The 22,376-nt window shown below is 41.4% G+C and overlaps 1 protein-coding gene across 2 annotated transcripts in view; it reads left to right on the top strand.

Moving 5' to 3' along the window:
• Positions 1 to 884: 884 nt before the first annotated feature.
• The window catches only part of UXS1 (UDP-glucuronate decarboxylase 1), a gene marked incomplete at its 5' end in the record, with an annotated part of 60,073 nt that continues 38,581 nt past the window's right edge, over positions 885 to 22,376 (top strand). For both annotated transcript variants that reach the window (XM_084262456.1, XM_084262455.1), the window contains 4 exons: positions 885 to 984; positions 14,750 to 14,777; positions 17,466 to 17,514; positions 19,710 to 19,753. In XM_084262456.1, coding sequence (XP_084118582.1) covers positions 885 to 984; positions 14,750 to 14,777; positions 17,466 to 17,514; positions 19,710 to 19,753 — 221 coding nt within the window. The remainder of the gene's footprint in view (positions 985 to 14,749; positions 14,778 to 17,465; positions 17,515 to 19,709; positions 19,754 to 22,376) is intronic.

Here is a 22,376-nt window from a genome sequence, read left to right as displayed (position 1 = left end):
GGGAGATTTCTCTTCAGATTAAGCGGGTGTATTTTACTGGCAGATCATGTTTTGACATGCAAGGAAGGTGCCTACTGTTCCAGCCAAATAGGAGTCTGCACTTTGTAGCAAGCCACAAGGACTAAGAATGAAAGCTGCCTTAGAAATATAAACCATTTTAAAGCACCTTATCTTAAACAGAGGCAAATTCATACACTGTTACTTCAGTGAGAGGAATCCTCAAACTTGTGATTTAGCATAGCAGAGATGCACGTGGCTCTTGAGATCACATTTGGTTTGAGGCAAATGTTGCTTTCAAACTAGCAGACACTGAAGGAGGCAGGGTAACGCATATTGCCAGTGTGTGTCCCTGTCTATCTGTCCATCCTGGCAGTCACCACCCAAGGGCTACTAAGGCAGGAGCTGACAGGGGACCAAGACACCAACGCTGAACCAGCGCCGGGGCACAGAGAGGCTGCAGGAACTCTTTCTTTCCCTCAGACACTGTCTGTGGGAGGCTGGCGACCTCCAGGCAGCTTCCAGTCAGGAACCCGCTGCTTGGAAGAAACGACGGGCAGGCCCCGCGGCGCCATCGCCGCATCGCGCCTCACCACCCGAGCCGGGCCCAGGGAGCTGCGCACGCTGCCGGGCGGTAAGAGCCCGCGCATGCGCCCAGCTTCGCCGCCATCGCTGCGACCGCCGTTGGCCGCCGGCCGTCTCCACAGCGGGGGAAGGGAAGGCGGGGGGGGGGGGGGGAAGACCGAGAGGGCGGCGCCGCGCCTGCGCGGGCGGTTCCTGGGCTGCCCGGGCGGGGGGAGCCGAGCGGTGGGTGGCCGCAGGCGCGCGAGCCCGGTGGCGTGGCCGGCCGTGCAGGCACCAGGCGCTGCGTGCCGCTGCCGCTGGGCATGGTGAGCAAAGGGCCGCTGCTGCTGCGCCTGGTAACCGCCATCAACCGGAGGAAGATGAAGCTGTTCCTGGGACTCGCCTTCGTCGCCTGTATCGCCTGTGAGTGAGCGGGGGTGGGGGTGGGTATGGCCCGACCATTCATCACTCGCTGGCCGGGCGCTCACCCGGTGCCCTCCGCGCCGAAGGGATGAGGGGGGCGGCGGCGGCGGCGGCGGGTCCTCCCGCGCCCCGTTGCGCTGCCCGGTTGCGAGGCTCCGCAGCGCGGCTGCTGCGGCCCCAGCGGGAAGGAGACTTCGCGCGGCCCCCCGAGGGCCGAGGGGTTCCCTCCTTTTCCCGCCCAGCTGAAACTTTCCCAAGTCCGGTGGGCAGCCGGCTAGGCCGTGGCGGAGGGCGCCGGCGGGGCCGCCAGGCGGGCAGTGCCATGCCCTGCTGTGCCAGGAGTCCCTGTCAGGCGTTTTTCCCCTGCCTGCCCGTGAGGGCTGCGCGGTGAGGCGCCCCCGAGCCCCCTCGGCGGCCGTTGGGGGTGTTCTCGCAGCGGGCGGCTCGCTGCGGGGACAGGCGGGCGCGCTTCCCTCCCCTCGGCGCTCCGCGGGAAGGGGCTCCGTGCGGCAGGCAGCGGTCCTTCAGGCCGAGCCCCAGGCGTGAGGTGGGGCGGGCGTGCTGCGGAGGCACCGTCTGGGCGGCGGGGCGAGCTGCCCCCGGGCAGAGAGGCTTGAGGCGGGGGGGGGCAGCGGTGCGAGCGAGACGTGGCTGAAGGACTAAGTGTTTCCGCAGCCGCTCCTCAGACCGGTCTTTGTCCGCGCTGATCTTGACCTGGTAGCTGCGTGAGGTGAGGCTGCGAGGAAGTTTTCCTGGGCAGGCCTGGCGTCTGGTTTATTTAGCCCCCACGGGACATCAGAGGGACTCACCAAAATTTGTGTTTGTGAATTAGCTCAGCACGTAGCCGTAACAGGCTGAAGGCTGGCACAGAGGTGTTTGGGGAAAACTTGGAGTAACCACTGACAGGGATGTTTATGACTTCAATTATTAGGCAGGAGTCAAATAGAGTCTCGGATTTATAACGTTGCCCTGTCAGCTGTCTTGTTTTTCTTGTCCAGATGTTTCTGTTGAATTTTTCATGTTCAGTTGGTTTTATATTAGGCTGTTCTGCTTTTGGACGTGGGTAAATTTTATGTAGTTGGCATATCACGAGGACGCGTCTTTGAACCCTTGTCAGCTGGGGACAAATGATTCTCTTGATGCTTCAAAACAAGTGTAAGTGAGCTAGCTTTGGGTGGGGATGGGGTGGGTGCACTGGATTTAGGAGCCTCCCTTTGCATTTGAGAGGGTGGAGAGGTACAACTTGAGTAACTTGGCAGAAGGGGTGATGTTTTCTACCCCAGAAACACAATATAGGAATTTCCTTTACTACCATATGTTACTGTGTTTGCAGGACCTTGTTATTTAGATACTGCGGTTATAGTTGAAGTTATGTGTCAGCTCTGACGCTGTCCTGGTTTTGGCTAGGACAGAGTTAACTTTCCCAAGGAACCAGCACAGGTGAGCCAAGCTGGCCAAGGTTGTTTTCATACCACTTGACTTCAGCTTCAGGTAAAAGGGGCTGGTTGGGGAGGGGTGGGTCTCCGAGGCTCCGGGAGGGTCAGAGTGTAGGCTGCCAAGCCTCTGGGCTGTTGGCTGTCAGGTAGGTAAGTGCTTTGTGTTATCTCTGTGTAATCTGTTACAAGTCCTGTTGTTGTTCCCCTCTCCTTGTGCTGTGTCAGCAAACTGTCTTTATCCCAACCAGAGGCTGCTTTTTTCCCCCCTTTCTCCTCCCTGGGAAGAGGAGAGTGAGCTGCTAGTGGTGCTCAGCTGCTGACTGGAGCTGGACCATAACAGACTCTTAGGACCATTTGCTTGTCCGTGTGACTTCAGGTTCCATGTGCACTGAAACAGAGACAGCTTAATATCTGTTCTTGTTTGGAAAGGGCTTGGTGTTTTGCTAAAAATTATACTTAAATTTTGAAAATAAAGTTGCTAGACTGCTGTTAAAATGCTGGATTTGAGTAGCAGTTGACATGGTCATTGGGACCTGGCAATTGATTAGATTCTATGGAGAGTAATTGGTATTTGCTCTCTCTAGCTTTGTGGGTAAAAGTTAACCTTAAAAAACTGTCATATGGAAAAACTGCTGTGATATTTACAGTCTGGTCCATAAGTCATAGATGTCTTCTTAATGCTTGTTTCTGGTTGTTCTTTGGGATTCCGAAGAAATGGAGGAGAGGTTACTGCAGATCAGACTGTCAGAAAGTGGCTTGAAAAGGAAATGGGTTGGTGTCTGATGGAAGTACATTAGATTTGAAAGAAACATACCATGTTGCTGTGTTTTTCAGTCTTCTGACTAGTGGTGAAAAGCAGTGGAATCATCAGTCATGGCTCTGGTGTCTTCAGTACACCAAGGTGCTAACAGATGCTACTGGTCTACTAGATTGTAGAGAGACTTTTTTTACTTCCTTTTCTAGGGAAGTGATTATGATCCCATCCCCCAACCCTGAAAGTGCACTCCTTGCAATATTACTGAATCATCACCGTGCTCTGGTTGCAGTCAGATAATGCCAGACTAAAATAGCGTAGAATCTGAGAAAACTGAGGTGCTGGTGTAGGTGTATGTGCTGGCATTTCTTCCATTCCTTCTCTCTCAAGTGCTCTCCAAATGACTAAGTGTTTTCAGGCTGTGCACCTCCTTTCCATGAATTTCCATTCAGTGTTAGTACACTGGGGAATCAGAGTTGGAGCACGTTATGTTGCAGGGAATGAAGTACTTGACAAGTACGTTATATTTTTTATGAACTAGGAGATAGGACTTTTTTGATAGTGCCATTTTGTCAGCTTGTATGTGAAACCCCAAGAGAATGTTGAGGGACTAGCTTCTCCGAAAGCATCTTATTCCATAAAAAGCTTCTGCTTCTTCATAAGTTTGCAAACTAGAGGAAGAGCTTAGCAGAGAGCATTTCAGCTGCTGCTAACGTCTCTGTCTCAAGAGTCATTAAGTGGCTCTCTTGGTAGCTTCTTAGCCCAAAGTGTTGGATAGTTAGGCTGGCTTAGGTATCCCTGCTCCACATCTTCCATTTCCCACCAGCATCCACCATGTTTCTGTGCTGTGCACTGGGTAGAGGAACTGGTCTGGAGTAAGATCACCCTTTCAGGATATGACTGTTTGGTAGTGTGGGTATTCAGCTGTTTTGGCCCGACTGAGAGGGCAGTGCAGGAGGCAGCTGGGAGTGCTGTTGGCAGTGTTGCTGTCACCTACAATTAGTGTCTTGCCTGAGGAGTCTTATTGATGTTGCTTGAAGTACCACCATGATGTGGGGTGCAGTCAGGTTCATATCAAAGAATCCTAGAACTCTTTTTATGGACTTCACTGGTTTCCCTAGTGACACTTAGAGTTAGAGGGATCCTTATTTTACATCCGGGTATGACTTAAAGCAACATTTAGTGTCTCATTTCTGCAAATCTAATTTCTATTAATTAAAAAAACACAACAGCTATTCACTTGAAACAGTATGCTATGCATAGTGTATATAAAAATAGAACCCCAAAGGAGCATTTCTATGATGCAGGCACTTGAAAGCTGTTGTGGCTTAATCAGCTGTTCCCTGGCAAAACTGAAGAGTTTACTGAATATTTACGTTTACTTTAATGTGTAGGCCCTATGTGAAAGGGGCAATTTTGTTCCCCATAGTCCAAGTGATGAATCTGGACATAGTGCAGCTACTAAGCTGTCAAAATCAGTCTGTAATCTAGTGGAACTCTGCACAATTATTTTAATATTTTTCAGAATTAGCTGATTTGACTTACTTGCAGTGCCACCTCCTGTGAACGCTGCATGGCTATACTGTGCTACACATAATGGGAATCCTTGGCCAAGGGTTAAGCTTTCATTGCCCTTTTAAAGGGGCAAAGTCTTCTGCTACAGCTTTTCTCTGATTTCACCCCCAACAAGATACTGCAGGAGTGTTGGTGCTAGCTGGGAGGGTGGGGGGAGCGTGGGGTGGGGTGGGGTGTGTGGACCAAAACAAATCCTTTCACTCATGGGCTGCACTTGCATCATCTTGAAGCCGTGGTGAAACCACAGCTTGAGAATGTGAGGTAATTATAAACACAAGTTAAGTGGATTTAATTGATTTTTGTTGTCTGTAATGAGAAATGTAGCCATCATAAACCAGCAACCAATTAAATAGAAACAGTTGGGGAAAAAAGCTCACCCCTATCCAGTGTCACCACAATATGAGTAACATACCTAGGTTTTTAAAAAGCCCACGTGTTTGTGGGTTGGTATGTCAATACATACACACCTTAAAATCTTTAGCTTTGAAGTTGTAAACTTTTGTCCAGCTTTATATGGACATACCGAGATGCTTCAGCGAAGCTGTTTTTTGTAAATTCTGGACCTGAAGTTGTTTGAGATACATTGTAAAATCTCGTAGGCAGGATTTAAAGATCAGAGCTTGTCAGTCTACATGACTTGCTTTAATCTTGATGCTACTGTAAATAATGTACTGATGTCTTAGTATAACAAGGGAGTTGCATTTTCGTAATGAAAATAAAGAGCTCTATTTCTGGTAAAGTAGAACAGTTCTTTTTGCTCATTTGTAGATCAAATGCTTCTCAGGAAGTATGTCAGTAGCCTTGTTTTTTTTTGTAGGGAAAAAAAGGAATAATAGGGTACTGTCATGAGATCCAAGCTTACGACCGCATTACTTTTACAACACAGCTACTGAAACAACTTAAAAACAAAATGTCAAAATAATGTGAGGGAAGTAAATCTTGCAGTGCAGTGGCTCAACTTTCTCCCAGCACTGTTAGTTTTCTGGTTGCTATTCTTTGTTTTACAAGATTAGCCGTTTGTTTTTGTCATGTTTCCATCAGAATGTAGTGTGTTCTTTTCAGAATACCAAGGTGTGACTAAGCTTTTGGGTTTGAATGTTGCATGGTGCTTGTCTTGCATTCAAAACAATGGCTAAATGCTACTTGATGTTGTGTTCTGATAAGCTTTTACTTTCACTTTTCATAGTAGAAAAGTAGCTGTAGATTTGGTCCTGTCCTATTGCTTCAGGGTAGCTGTCTGAAAGTTATTCAGCACTGTTGTGAAGAACACCAAAAATCTTCCTTCCCCAGCTGTTCTACAAGACCACTGGGACTGACCGTCCATGGAAGAATTAGCATTGGTCTAGTGTGACATCAGGCTTGCCTGCTTTTTGTCTCACCATGCCATGGATTCAACACACACACATAAAAAAACCCCAAACCAAACCCGTTTGCTTTCTGGCTGGCTTAATGTCCTGCAGAGCTGCTTTTCATCTGTGGGTTTATGCAAATAAGCTTACTGTCTTCAGCAGCTTCCAGGTCCCTGCTCATCAGGCTCCCAACTAGCCGTAGCCGTGTAGCTCATGAAAATGTGTTCACGCTTCAGTTGAGTTTGTCAGGAATAGATGGACTCCAACTCTGTTTGGCTTGCCAGGATGCATTAAACCATTTTTTTTTTTGGCATCCTGGAGAAATTCACCCTTACAGTTCTAGCTTATCTCCATCTAATATTTGTCTTTAGTATTTGTCTTTAATATTTTCTCTCCACTTAAATATTTGTCTTCTCTGTGGCATATGCAGGAGGTGGTGCTGTCATCATGTTGCTGAAGGACAAACACTCTTAGAGCTTTCATCTTCTTTCCTCTTTGTGTTTTTGCAAAGGGGAAATGTTTCCCTATCATTTATCTTGCTGTTCTCTGTAAAGTTGGTTGCCCAAGAGGAGCTTAGTTAAAAGTGGTGGTTTTCAACTTCTCATTCAAGGACCGTAGGGAAGGAGAGATGGGGGTTACTGCACCGATTTACCTGAAGGGATTTGTAAAGTAACTGGGAAAAGTGAGTTTGTTTCAGTTACAGTGCTGACCGTTGCTGTGGGTCTGCTGCAAACAATCATAGCAGTCAACAAACTTCAAATAAAATGCTGAAATTTTGAATTGATTTCAGTCACGACACCTCATTTGACTGTCACCTTAATTTGAGTCACATTACCTTGGGTGGCTGCTCAGTATCTGGGTTTTTGCACGTGTGCTGGTGCAACCTTGGGGTGTGGAACATTCCCTGCCTATTGAGGTGTCTTGAAAAATGCCCCACAGTTCTGCTGGCTGTGCTTGGGAAACAAAGGGAGTGTCAATGGCTAAATTTAAGAAGTCATTATCTTTTAATATTTTTTTAATTTATTTTTATTACTATTTTTAAGGCATATGAAAAATCAGGGCTGCTGTCTAGATTGGCAAAAGCATGACTTTAGTAAAACTGCATGTGATACATTCCCATTGCTGAGGTAACAGTTGTGCTACTTTCCTTCACTTGATGTAGGGAGATGTGTGGCCCCAAGAGCAGCCTGTACAGGTTGATTGGCTTAGAAGGTTTCTGTTTATTTAATCTGCCATGTTGCTTTAAAGTAAAGGGAGTGAAACAAAGTTACAGTTTGTTTCACTAAGAGTGAAACAAAGTTTCAGTTAAGTTTGTTTCACTGTAACCGAAACAAACTCTTTTTCTCAAAGGTTATGGATTTGAATTGTGTCAATCAGATTTATGTGGAGATAGATCTAATTTGATTTTTTTTTCATAATTTGCTGCTGTTGACTTAGACTTTTCAGGTTTTTTTCTATTATTAAGTGAAAAGGGGACACATGGGTATTAGCAATTTAGATTGCTTAGTTTTCACATTGCCAAAATAATTTTGACCCAATTCAGAATGTCATTTCTGCATAGTACTGCAGTATAGGTCAAAGTCTGTCTGTTGTCTCCCTTGGGAATTCAAATCTTTTGTAGGCAGTCACTGCATTTGCAAACCACTTTGTTGTTTCAAGCCTGTGAAGTCAAAGCTAGAAAGTTTTATGATGTCTAAGCACACTTGAATATGTGGTGATGAAAATTAAAGATCCTGTTTGGAACTTTATAACTGTGATGCATCACCTTATAGCAGAAAACAAAGGACAGACAGAAATGGATGAGTAGTAGTAAAGAATTATCCTAAAGATAGACAATAGAAAGGAAATAAGGTCACTGAATGGAGAACTGAAAAAAAGACTTAACAGGAGTGTTGGAAAGAATTTGACATCTGAGAACAGAATTCAGTCATAAAGTGGTGATGCTAACTGAAATGTTAGAATAAGTATTCATGGTTAGCTTCCCATCTAGTATGAAGCTCCATTAACTCTTGTAAAGAAAGAAAATTTGCATAATGTTAAATCTCACAGCTGCAGGAGTGTATCAGTTTGCCAAAGTATAATTAATCATTTGTAAGAGAAGGTACAAAAAACTCCTGGTGACTTGTTTTTGCTTTGCTAGCTGATGATGAGGAGAGAGATTAACATGGAGTGGTGGTATCCAAGCTGGAGAGCATCTTCACCTTTAGAAAACCCTGTGTGCTGGTCTCTAGGGTATTTCCCACATGGAAGAGGCCACAGTTCCTATCTGCTGCCTTCAATTTGGGGCAGGAACTTCGTTGTTGCACAAGATGTTACTTCAGGAAATGCTACAGAAATAACTACTTGCTGTACAGAAATCTGTGTAGCTATACCAGAGGAGTAGATTTGTTAATCTGAATGTTAAAATAATAAAATTGTACGTTCCCCAAGGGTATATAATTGTAAACTTCACCCAGGAAGTTGACATTCCATAGTATGAAGTTATGATTAGTAATTGTAAATTTTCTCCTCTAATATTGCAATATACTCTCTATAAATAATTTTCTGAGCAAATTAAGAAACTACTGGAATTACAGATAGGATACAGTTGGTGTGTTTTTATTTTTATGGAACCTAGAGTATAAAATACAGTTTCAAATGCATTGGCCAAATTGTAGAATGGTTTGGGTTGCAAAGGATATTAATCTAGTTCCAACTCCCTGCCATGAGCAGCGACATCTTTCTCAAGATCAGGCTGCCCAAGCCCCATCCAACCTGATCCTAAACACTTCCAGGGAGGGGCCAGCCATAACTTCCCAGGGAAACTTGTTCCAGTGTCTCATCCTCAAAGTGAAAGACTTTTTCCCAGTATCAAAGTCCCTTCAGCTAAAGCCACTACCTCTTTTTTTTTTTCCTCCACCAGTATGTCCAAGTCCTTCTCTGCAGGGCTGCTCTTGTTCCAACTCAAGTGCAGGACCTTGCACTTGGCCTTATTGAGTGTCATGAAGTTCATATTTGCCCACTCCTGAAGCCTGTTGGGGTCACTTTAGATGGCACCCTGCCCTTCAGTGGCACTACTCATCTTGGTATCATCTGCAAATTTGCTGGAGGTTGATTCAATCCCACTGTCCATGTCATTAATAAAGATACCAAGCACAACCAATCACGGTGAAAACTCCTGAGGGACACCACTGATTTCCCTGGAGAGCATCTTCACCTTCAGACATTGAGTCATTGCCCACAACTCTTTGGATGTGACAACCCAGCCAATTCCTTATTCATTGAGTAGTCAATCCATCAAACACTTATCTCCCCAATTTAGTGACAAAGATGATGTGTGGGAAATAATGGGTTTTGTTACAATATTACATATCTAATTGAGATCTACATAAGACTTTAATGCATCCCTAATAATAAAAATAAAATAATAATAAGCATTACGTGAGCTCCCTTTGCCTGATTTTCCTTATTGTCAAGTTTTCCTCTGGAGGCAAAAAGCTTATTTGTACCAGGAGGCTAAAGATGCTGGGTGACTATGGAGTCAGATATAAGGAAAAACCCCCCAACAACCCACTTTTGCTCTCTGAAACAGGAAGTTTGGCTGAAGCAATTCACTCTGGATATCCAGAGTTTATGATTTTGATCTAGAAATTGAGGTTGCACCTGTATTTTAATTGGTCCTGCACACTGTGCCTGTTGATAGTGAGATCAGTTTGAAACCAATGTAATCTTATACTTGAGCAGATGTTGTAAGGAGGGCAATACAGGGAAAAATTACTCGGTGTTCAGTTAAATCTACTTTCACAGAAGTTTCTTTAACTTATTGTCTTGGAAATACAAATAACAGAGCCATTGGGAAAGAAAATGGTTTTAAAAGAGATTGCATCCAGTTTTGTTATGGTTGGGTCTGTGGGCAACAGGGTCTCACTTTTCAAAACCTCTGTTTTAAAATGTTTGTGATGCTGAAACTAATACTGTCAGATTATGAGTGTTTGTAACCATCAGTGCTTTGTGATAGTCTGTGACATAGATTTTTAATGTGATTGTAAGAGACTCAGAGAAGAGGAATCATCCTGGGGTACAGGCACAGGCTTTCTTTCAGATTCTGGGTTGTTTTTTCCATCTTCGGATTTTGGCAGTGTTAATTATCTCATTCACAATTGGCTGGGGAAACAGAAAAATAAGGCATCCAAGGTTCTCAGAGTAGTAATATGTTTTATAGAAACTTATACACAGTGAGTATTATTACAGATGACAGACTCAGAGGGTGTTCAGGTGAAAACACACATCTTGTTCCTCTATTATGAGGATCAAGAAGAATAAATCTTACTTGCTATGCAGTGCAGCTGGTCAGAGCTAAAAATCCAACCAGGATAGATAGGAAAGTGTCCATTTAATAGTGGATGCTCAACAGCAAATTGCTTGGGATTTCTGTTGTTCATTTTCAAGTGTAACTGAACAGATTTTGTGTTTGGGTGTTTTTTTGGGTTTTATGGTTGGTTTGTTTTTTGTGGGGCTTGGGGTTTTTTTGCTTCATGCAGGCAGGGTTGGCTTGCATTTGAAGGATAGCTCTTGGAATGCTCCTTTGCTGAAAGCAGCCTGGTCATCATGCTGTTCTGCATTGGGTATAGTTTCAGAAAGGGTCTTTTCTAGGAAAAAAAAACCCAAACCCAAACACTCAAATTTCCAGTGATATATATGTTCAGTAGAAAAAGAGCAGAAAACATTATTTAATTTTCTGTGACTGCTTAGGTTTTGTTTAAGGTAGTTTTGAGAAGTCATTGAAAGCTACTTGACTATGAGGCTGTGCTTTCCAAATAGTCACAGTCTTATCTCTGAGGCTGGAGGGGGGAAAAAATCAAACAGTAAACCAAATAAAAAAGAGGATTGGGGTTTTCTGAAAGCCACAAGTGATTAATGTTTAGTTGGCAAAATGTAAATACCTCTTTAATAACAATACTATGATTAATACTTTAAGAAATAAATCTCCTTTTTTTTTCCCCCCCCCTAAAAGTACAGCTCTTTATTGCTTCATCCAAGGCATGTCATTCTTCTTCTCTGGAAACTGTCACTGTAAAGTGTAATGTCTGTGGGAGTGATTAATGCCTCTGATGTATATTTAATCTTCGTGGTACTTGCAATTAATCCTTGCAAAGATGCCACAACACAATTGATTGTTCTCATAATTTTATAGAAGGGATGCAGAGGGGGAAAAAACATCCCAGAACAGATAGAATGAAAACAGGACTACACCTTTGTCCTGCAGGTCATTAAACCAGGCTTTCGTGTGTCTCTGAGCAATCCTGATGTTCTGATCTCTTCCCTAATGGCAAGTCATAATTACTTTAATCAGTCATTAGATGAGTTTTACAAACAGTCTTTGAGAGAATAAGCAGAACCTCTCTTTCTTCTCTCTTGTAGGTGAGTGTCCTGATTGCTTGGTTACAAGTCATGCTTCTCTGTGTCCAGTCCAATTAGTCATGAATTTAACCCTTGCATAGAGTTTCAGCAGACGGCGGGAGGACGCTCTGCCCATGAGTGCTCTCTAGTTGGATGAATAGGGAGCTCTTTGCAGAGCACATACTGTGTGTGGCTGGGGCAGGAGATTGAGTACATTAAATCTCTTGAGATTTGAAAATTGGCATTGGACTGTTATCCTGGGTGTATACCTCTTGGCTTAAAAGATTTGGCTTTAGAATTGGAATATTTTTATATCCTTTTTTTTTTTTGACTGGCTTTTACAGGGAGGTACTCAGTTATGCTGGCATGTGCTCAAATTTGGCGCAGTAGGAGTCTGATGTTTTTGAAAAGTGGGTTTATGTGTAGTGCCTGATTCATGACCTTGTTAGTTTGCATGTCTGCAGCCTTTGGTGGTTGAACTTGGTGGGCCTGTTAAAGGGCTTTATGGTGTCTGTGAAGGTTTTCATCTTAGATCTAAGCTTGTAATTCTGCATCATCCTGCTCATGGATTTGGTCCCGCTTGCCTTAATGCATCTCCATCATTTTTGCCTGAATGTCAGACTGGCTTTGGCATAACCTTTAGGGTAAAGAAGTGACAAGCCAAGGAATTCCTCTGCAAACCATAGTCATACTGCTGGTTCTGAAGCTCTGTAAGCCTGTTTATAGAAACAATTGTGTATTCAGAAAAAAACCAAAACCTTAATTCAACTGTAGTGAAAAACCTTACCTCTGATCCCATCAAGCCTGATGTAAGCTGTGTATGGACACACAGTAGCTGAAGAGATCCTCCTTGTAATTGTGCATTCAGAATCCTTTGCAAGGGTGTTACGTTCAAATGTGTTTCTGCAGCACCTGTCTACATGAGAGAGACAGACTTCACAGTTCTTCACATCCCTCCATGTGGTATTTCCTACATGGTTTATTTTGCAGGGTTGGTTGGTTGTTGATTTTAATTTCTTCTCAATACTACAAAAATAATCTGCCTAGAAGTTTAATGGAAAGTTATTTACTCCTTCAGACCTGGAATGTCAAGCATAGTGTTTTTGGAAGTACATGGATGCCTTTCTGCGCTCACATTCCCTGCTGTGGACAGTAAGAATGCACAGTTTATGTATCTTCTTTAAGAAGCTGGCTTCTTGTGTGCAGTGTAGCTGCACTGTCTTCACAACAAAACTGGCAGGGTGGTATTTGTGGTGCAGCTGACAAGTCATTTTTTTTTTCTCAATTCCTGTTTTGCCAACTAAGCCCAGATGTTTTCTGCCACTGGGCAAACAATGCATTGGGTTATATGTATGGGTTTCTGTAGCCCAGAAAAATAACTGTTTGTGAGTATAGCTGAGTAATGTACAGCTTGACAATTCTGTACCTGTAGTTGCCAGATGGTCATCATTCACTAGGGAGAAAAAGAAAGGATTTTTTCCATTGATGTTACCGTAAATAATTTTAAAATCCTAGCCAGAGGTGAAATAACTTGGATTTAACTTAGTACCCAACTCAATCCTTTTTTCCCTTCAGAAAAATTTACTTTAATATAGTATTTACAGTATTTTTTAAATTCAGTTGGATTTTATTGGTAATCTTTTCTAATTTAAAGCTTCCTTAAATATCTTCCCCAGAAATTGACACAGATAACACCACAGAAATCACAGTGCCCTCCTACAGTTTGTTTGACTATCTGTCATGGATTCAAGTTATTCCTTGAATTACTCTAGATCATTCAGTACTTAAAAACAGTTCAGTAGTGTCCCCATCCCCTCAAGGGTGGAAGAGTGACTGCATTGCTGCATCTTTACTTCTGTCCTCCCCACTCCTTTCCAGGATATGTTTCCTTTTGCCTGGAAGATGCCTGTGGCTGTATCAGTATTTTTTTATTTTGTTGTTTCTGTAACAGCTCATCTGTTTGAGGTCAATAAATAGGTAATAATCATGAAAATATATGTCCAAAGCCTGAATCTGGGCAAAATACTTCATTACAAAAAAATACTTCTTACAAAAGCTGAGGATGCTTCAGAAGTTTTCTACACATGTGTTAATATTGAACATAGGATACTCCTCCTCCCTAAGATCCTGTGTAATTTGGATCCTTAGGTTGAGCTTCCTCCCTTAAAGAGGAATTGGAGAACGATTTTACGGCAGTATTCCAGGTACATCTCCTGTGTTGCTTATCGCTCGTGTTGCGGAGTCCCTTACGTAACTATTCTGTATTAACCTTATTTGTCTTCATGATTTGAAGTTGTCAGCTCTGGGGTGTAGTCTGGTTTATGGCTTCTCATTTTTTTACTTTAAACTGCATTCTGTGTCCCAGTTGAACAGCGTTCTGGCAGTCTTTGTGTAATCTCTTAAACCATGCATGGCTTCAGAGGTTTTTTCTAGCTGAAAATAAGTTAGATGTTTAAGCTCTCTCTGTGTTTACAAAAAGATTCATGTTTGCTGTGCTGTTTTATACTGTGGTTTGTCTTCCTTAAAACTTTTTTCCACATAAAGAATGTAATAAATGTTCTTTGTTTGCTTAGTGAGGCATTTGGTTACATTGCTTAATTACCTCTTGTGTCTGCACTGCAATATATACATATTTAGAGAGAGAATTCACATGTGTACAGGCACTTGTTACCTTTAAGGCGGGGTTGTTGTGACACCTCTTTGGACTGGTTCAGCTGTTGCCTGCACTGGCCAGTCTTTTTACTCTTGTCACACTGTGGTTTCCAGTTACTGCGGTCCAGGGCTACAAGACTCATTTCTTGCTCTTGCCATTTTTATTATTTTTTTAAGTTTTTCCAGTATCACTAATAACTCCCTAGCTCTGGTTTGTTTAATCTGTGTAACCTGTCAAATTATATAGTTCAGAGAATACTTGTACGTTTTGTTTATCTAATGCAGTGTGGGGGTAATGATCAAATAAGTACATTTGATGATTTGCTGGTCAGATAATGGCAGATGTGCACTGGAAGAGTCTAGCCTTGTTTGGGGGTTTTATTGAATTCTTGTATTTTCCTACTTTTCATTATAGTCTCCTGTGATTTCATCAGAATTCCTCCCATACCGTTAAATTGTGTTCTTGTCACTTGAGGTGTGGCATATATAATGTATGTAACTTTAGAGAATTTGTGATTAACATACTTAATATTGTTTTAAATTCCTTATGATAATAATAGGAAAAAAATTACCACATGTACTGTTACGTGACACTAATGTTCTCTTTTCTTATTTTCCAGCTGTATGGGGAAACTTTGTCAGTATGAGGTAATGTATATAGAGTTTTTTGTATTTAATATCCTTATCTGAAATAAAATGAACATACCTTTCCCAGTAACATGCATCACTGTGTCAAGTAGGGAGAAAACAGAACAGCAGCTCACGCTGTTGTTTGGATGGTTGCTAAGCAGCTGATGCAGTTTTTTTAAATACAAGGTGTTCTCTCTCAAAAAGCCATGTATGTCTGCTGCAGATCTCACACAGGATCTTACTCTCACTTCAGCATCTGCCTCTCTTCATGAATTTGTCTTGTGTTTTTGGAGATGCTTTCAGACAAGTTAGTTGGCATAGCTGGGCGCACAGGCTTGGATTCTGCTTTTCCTCAGTACCGATCTGACCGTACCTCAGTGATGATACAGGCTTAAACTCTGAGGAGCTGCAGATCCTACACTGCTTGCTATAATTATGTTTCTGTACCTAGAATTAGAAGTGTGTTTTTGAGGGATTTTTCTCTTCCACAATTAATTGGGAGAGAATCCAGTGGTCTATCTGCTGAAAAGCAAAAGAATCCTGCAGACTTTCCCCAGGATTTTTGCCCTCAGAAAGACCTAGTGTATGTCCTCAGGAGGGGAGGACATAACTGAAAAAGAAGGTGAAGAGAGTATTAGGACAGACTGTTGCCTGCAACAGAGTTTTTGTGCATAGAGGACAAATTGTTTCACCATGTTGTTTTGCTAGGGAAGGGTTTTGGTACTCTGTTGCCATACTTAGCAGCACAGAGTAAAGAATGCCTGAGGCAAAGTAAAAAAATTAATGGATTTTCTGTAGGCTCTGATTCACCCAGGACCGCTTACCCTGGGATCTGTTCCTATCTGAAGCTGCCCACTTTTCTCTTGAAGTTTCCCACCCCTCCTACAAATTGTTCAGCTGTTAGGCAAGCAGCTGCTGAAGCTTCCAGATGGAGATACGATTTAGATTGCCCTGTTATCCTGCCCAGCAAACTATGGCAGCTTGGCAGCTGTTACATAAGCAGCTGAGCGTTTCTAAAGGAAGGACAGGAACTGCAGACAGGGGTTTGAGAAAGCCAAATAGACGTGGGATCCAGTGTGTTCATCCCCTGATAAACTGTCCTTACAATTTCTACCATCAGCTGCATCTGACTTTTTATTTCAGGTGTCCATTATAGAGCCATCGAGGGGGAGAACTGTTTTTCTGAAGGCTGGATAGTGGTCCTCAGCCAATAGGATTGTCTTTGTTAGAAGAAAGAGCTCATTAAAAACTAAACTGCAGAATGCTAGTCCTTCAGTTCTGGGATTTGTGAATAAACAATGGTAGAAACTATTTTTGAGGGAACATTTTTATATTCTGAGAGATTTTCCAAATTTTCCTTCCTCATTTAGCAGAGAGGAAAGGTTATACATTCCACAGATTGTTCACATATTTTTGTAGATTTCTGTTATTTGCAAAACATTTGAAAATTTTTCACGAATTACTTAATATTGCCCAATATTCAGTCTATGTTAACTGGAGAGTTTTTATTTGCCACTAATACAGTAAATTTCAATTTGTTTTGAAAAGATGGTTCAGGGTCCGTGTGTCTTAGTCTTCTTTACCGATACAACAAAATTAATCTGGTCAGTAAGGTTTTTGCCTCAGTAATAGACTGAACTGACTTTTAAAGTAAGAGTTTTACAGAGGGATATGAAGGGGATCATTGCTCTAACTTCCAACAGTGTGGCGTATGTATATCTGCTTAATAAAGGATCTTCTGTTTCCCAAGGTGTAATGACTTGAGGTCCCAAGTAAAGGAGCTCTGTTTTATTTGAAAGAACTCCATTTTATGTTGGATAACCATGAAACCCCTAGCATGCAAAACCTTGCTTCTGTAAGATAAATAATTCCCCTTTCAGAAGTTTTAATTGAAAAAAATGATTATGCAAACTTCAGGAAAATTGCATAGATTAGGTGCAAGAGATAAAATTTAAAAATACATATTCTACGCTTATAGAAGTTTACACAAAGAAAGAACACAACTGAGATACTTCACACAATTAGATGCTAAATAAGACCACACAGATTTGTGCAAGGTACCAACTTCTTCGATGGTACTTTGTTTTCAGAAATTACCTTGACATCCCTCATCCTTCAGTGTATAATCTTGGCTTCATTTCAGTCAGGTAGCATTTGTGTGCTATGTCAGTATTGCCCATCAGGTGGTCACTTCAGACAAGTTGTGGTATAGGGTTTTTTCCTGGTTTTTTTTAATGTACATAGTCAAATCTAGCTGTGATTGCCCTTCTCTCTTTTTGAATGAAATTACAGTTGCAGCTTTAAAGGAAAACTATTTTTTAGCAAATAAGTAAACAGAGACCCTCAAAAAGGCATCTTAGGTATTTGCATAGTAAAGATACATTCAACATTTCTACTGACCTCTACCTTAGTGCAGTGATTAGACATTTTTCTACAGTGAAGTTAGTTTTCTCTGTAACATTAATGTCATCTTTACTGTTACTACTCTTTCCTGGGGGCTTGGTTCAGTTTCTGCCAAACTTGGTGACATGACTAGCTGATTTTAATGGGAATTGGGCCATCCACTTTTATTTGCTCTGAGCATGCATTTGAAATAATACTGACTTGTCATGCTTTGAAAATATCAACAGGAAAAACATGATGCAGGTACATGCATAGCAACTATTGCACAGGTATGGATTATGTTTTTTCTGTTCTTGCCAACAGGTCTCTTCAAGAAAATGGGGACCAGAAGGTGGAAAGTAAAATAGAGGAGGTTAGTTTGCGAATAGTTGTAGTCTGCTTTGCTTTGAAGACTCCATTTCTCTCATTTCATATTGTACATATTTAATTCTAGCTCATTACTCTCCATAAAATACAAAGTATTGGGATTTGTCTGTGCATAAGTTTTTGAACTCTTCTTCAGTTTCTAACGGATCTGTGACTCACCTTTTTATTCCCTCCCTCTAAACCTTTTTTTTAAAGTAACAGTTCTGCTGTCTCATTTCCTGCAGACTGTTAGATTCTTCCTGAGAACTGTTTTTTTTTGTTACTGAATTAAGGATATACATAAATCCTTCCCCCTGTCATCCTTACAGAATGCTTGCTGTATATAGGTTTCATTAGAAATTCAAAACCTACCAAAAATGCTTTGCTTTGTTCTTAACCAACGAACCAAGGTAGTGGTGTTCGTGGCTGGGGCTGGTGAGCAGTTCCAGTGCTTTAAGCACAAGTCCTGGCAGTTTCTGGAACAGATGTGGGTATTGGACACGCTGGTGGTTCTGTACTTCTGTGCCAATACCTTTGAATTTCTGTTTGAACCCAACAACTCCTTTTGTGAAATATTAAAAATAACAGTAAAACCAAATAATATATAGAAAAGTCTTTGAGTTCAATGTCCCCTACCCCTTATGAGGGAGTGTGTGTGTGTGATGGTACAAACGTAGTCCAGTCTGCTTAGTCTCTTGTATTTCAGCAGGTTTATATAGCAATTGGTCTTCTGGACACAGTGAGAAGCCTACTGTAATAGCCTAAAATCAAGGGAAAGTTTGTGTTCTTAGTTGGTCTTTTACATTTCTCCCCTCTCCCTCCCCTCTTTTTTTAAAATTCTGGTGAACATTGCAGTGAGCATTCTGAAATGCTCATTGTTGTGAGCATTGTGGCTGCCTCCTCCCCAACTGTGTTCAAGGCCAGCTTGGATGGGCCTTTGGGCAGCCTGGACTAGTGGCAGGTGTCCCTACCCATGACAGGGGGTTAGAACTAGATGGGCTTTGAGGTCCCTTCAATTCAAACAAGTCTGTGCTTCTGTGAAAATCCAGTTCTTTAAGAATGGTCAGATACTTGAAATACAGTGGGTCAGAGTTACTCTAAGGTCTGAGAAGTTGAACATTTATGGAACTTGTGTTTTAAAGCTTTAGCTCTACAGTAACTTGAACCGTTAGGATAAGTATGGCTGTTTCAAGAGCTCTGCTGCTCCACAGAGCTAGGTATTTAGTGAATATGAATGACAATACCATATTTCCTCTTAACACGAATATGTGGTTTATTCCAGTTCATGAAGTTCCTGAATTGTCTAGCTCTAACCCAGCAGTATTTGTACAAAACAAATTAATTGTGATTAGTGATGCGTTGATATATAGTACCATTTGAAAAGATAACCCTCTGATAGCTTCCAACTCGTGTATGGCCCTAGGTGGCAAATTTTGTGTCAGTGTTTAGTAAATTTAAAGAGTTCAGAGACTTGTTGAAAGTTGGCAGGACTGATAGAAATTTGTGTTCTATGATAATCTAAAACTGATGCCAATTTAAATGATTCTGTCTTTCAAAGCAGTTAAAATGCAAAAGTCTTCATAGGTGAACTATATTTTCTAACAATTTTTAATATTTTTAAAAGCCTACATATACTCTTGAATCATGGTATAAAAATATTTTTGATTTGTGAATACGATGTGTCTTTAAAAACATATACAATATTCAGAGAAAATTGCAGCCTTTGTACTGCAGCTAATGCCTCTGTTGCTGTGTCTGTGTACTGTTAAATGTCTGTCTGCTGTCCATTTGAATAGTTGAGGTTTTACTGACTGTCCTATTGTGCTGTTGCTTAATACAGATTCCCTTTTACAGCCTCAAACAAGTCACTTGTGACTTCACTTTGCCAAACAGGAATTGTAGCACTGGATGTTCTTACCAGCAATCTATGCTACTCATAGCCTTGAGGTCTTTTGTTTTTAGTGGTAATCTCCAAGGGATTTCACCCTGTACTAGGTGGCCTGCTTTTTGGTGAAAAAGATACAATGATTTCTCACATAAAGAACACTTTAAGATGCAAGTTTCTTGGAGTGTCTTCAGAAAAGGTCTTCATAGAAGATTGTTTTCCATTATTTTTGGTGTAAAGAAACTTCCTGTACTCCTGTTTTGTGATGTGAGCCTTGTTCTGTTCTTCAAAGATAAAATGTCATTCCTTTATTCTAGGTGGTTGCACCTCTAAGGGAGAAAATCAAAGATCTAGAAAAAAGGTAAGGTTTTTTTTGCCAAATGTGGGAAGCAGTACAAAACATAGCTTCTGTTCTATAATAGTCAGCTCTGTACTTCTAGGCTTGAGATAAATGTTTTGCATATACTCTCAGTACCTTTGAATCTTTGAGTGGGGACTGGGCCTCAGATGCTGTCAGACATTAATGCTTAGAGTATTCAGGTTGATTAATCTCACTAAAGTGGGAATGCTGCATTCTGTAAAGTTCAAACCCTGTGGAGAAATTTGCTGGTTTGAGTCCAGCTGGTGAATGAATTAACATGGTTTAGTAAGTCCAACCCAGGTGTGTGCTCAAGCATATTGGTTTGAAGTTCAAGGGACTGAAAAGGTTTTACCTCACATTTCCCACACTTGTGATCAGTTCCCGTGGTTCAGCTAATGTACAGTGATTTGATTCCATCCCTTAGTCTGTGCATGTGCTTTGGATGAGCCTGGCTGACTCACTTCTCTTGGGATTTGTAACGGAATGTGGTATCTTGGATTAATGATGCATCATCTTGGATGATGTGATTGAATAAAAGCAGACAAGGTTTTTGATGAGCAGCAGATACTAAGTGCATGCTGTAGTTCCACAAGCCCCTTAAATTGACACAGTTGTTTAAAAAAAGAAATAAAAAGTTCCAAGCCCGATCCATTTATTCCTGGCTGCTTGCATTTACCCTGCAACATCATTTTCTCACTTTTATGCCAGCAGAACCACTTGGGTGCTGGTAGTAAGCTGGATGGAGGAGCCAGGTATTTCTGTCTGTCTTTGCAAATAACTCCCTCGCTCCCCTGCCAGGTTGCTTTTCCATCAGATCAGTTCTCCCATCTGAGTGTCCTCATGGGCAGGTGCTTTTCATCACAGAGTAAGACCTGGAACAGGGGTGGGAATTGTCAGTTCTGACAAGAGCACTGCTGCTTTTGGCAGTGATAGTGTTTCACAGGTGTCACTGTTGATGTCCCAAGCAAACAGCTAGCTGAGACTGCTGCATTATGAAGGGCCAAGTCTGGACTTGTTCAAGCAGTACTGGTGAGCCTGGATGGTTATGTAGGGCATACTGGTGGTGCGAGCTGTTCCTCGGGAGAGAGGAGCAGAATCCCATTGCTTTTGGTCAGAGGTAGGCTCAACACCCACAGTGTTCTGGTGTTTTGAGTTTTGTCTTGCCAGTGAGCAGTTGTCCTCCTTCTCCCACCCCTCCTGTGCTATAAAAGGAAAATAAGAAAAGAAATTAAGACTTGTCAGTTCTGGGTTTCTTTTACAATTGATTTGATAGATTCAGTGACCTGCCACATATAATTTATTTCAGTGAGAATACTGATCTGATTGCTCATCTCTTAATGTAAGTGTGAACTTCATGGATCAAGCCAGGTGATGTATTGGCAACAGAAGCAAATTTCAGACTGTTGCCTGTAGTTGGTGCATCTGATACTGCCATATCAATTATAATGGTCAAGTTATAAAGATTTTATGTTCACATTAATTTTTTTGTGTCCTGCCTCTGTTCAATTGACTTATTTAATCTTTATTGATAGCCTACTGTATCTGCAGCTTCAGCTGTTACAATTTAGCAATCTATTTGTGGGAGTGTATCCTGAGTAGCTCTCTTTAAAAGAATATATTTTTCCAAATGAGCATTGAGTTTTTTGGGTGGAACTATCAAAACTTCTCCCAGGAGCTATCTAAATGCACTTTTTGTTTTTTTGAGTAGGGTTTGCAGTATATTGATGAGTCTGGCTTCCTATGTCTAGCAATGAGGAGAAAAGAATAAAAAAACTTTTTTTAACCTTGTTATGAGCCAATTTATGAATTATACTTTCACAAAATTTGGGGTAATGGGCTGTTATTGCGTGTATCAAAATAGGGCCTCCTATTGGTGTTGGGTTTTTCAATTTACCTCTGCTGCTTCAATTGTGTGTGGGTTGTTGCAATTAATTTTTGAGTGTTGTATCTACGTAAAGTGGCAGGAAATAACTACTCACTGTCAGATGTCCAAAGGTTGATTCTGCTTGCAAAGCTTACTCTCTAGTGACAGTAGAGTTTTTTACCTCATAAGCTGATAAAACCTGAAAGCAAGCTATCATCATGCTTTGGGGAAGCAGGAAAGACAAGAATTTCTTAATGCTAGTCTCATGGCAACAGACTGTATAAATGAAACTAAAATTGGAAAGTTTTTATTAATAAATTGCATAGCAAAGATTTGTATGTTATGTAACTTTATTTTAGGATGCTTAGTTCTGATTAAGTTTCTGTAAAGAAGAAGGTGCAAAAAAAAATTACTAAAGCTAAAATACCTTGAAGACCATCAAAGCAATGGCAGTGTAGCTATTTCTGAGAAGAAAATTCGGATTAACTTTCATACTGAATCTCTGGTAAAAACGGATGAAGCATCTGAAAGGGTTTCTTCAACTTTCTGATTGTATATTTGATTGCTGTGAAACTTTAAGGAGAATTAAAACTTTATCTTTTAAACTTCACATTGAAATGTTTGAAGTCAATGTGGTAAGTCTTGCTTTCTTTTCCAGAACTTTTAAAAAGGTGGCTTGCTTTTTTAAGTGGCAGTTGAACTTTAAAAAGTTTATGTTTTACTGCTTTATTCTTGTGTGATGTCATGCTTGGCACCAGT

Source organism: Gallinula chloropus (genome assembly GCF_964237585.1).
Source record: "Gallinula chloropus genome assembly, chromosome: 1".
Lineage (NCBI taxonomy): Eukaryota > Metazoa > Chordata > Aves > Gruiformes > Rallidae > Gallinula > Gallinula chloropus.
This window is presented reverse-complemented; position numbering and strand designations above follow the sequence as displayed.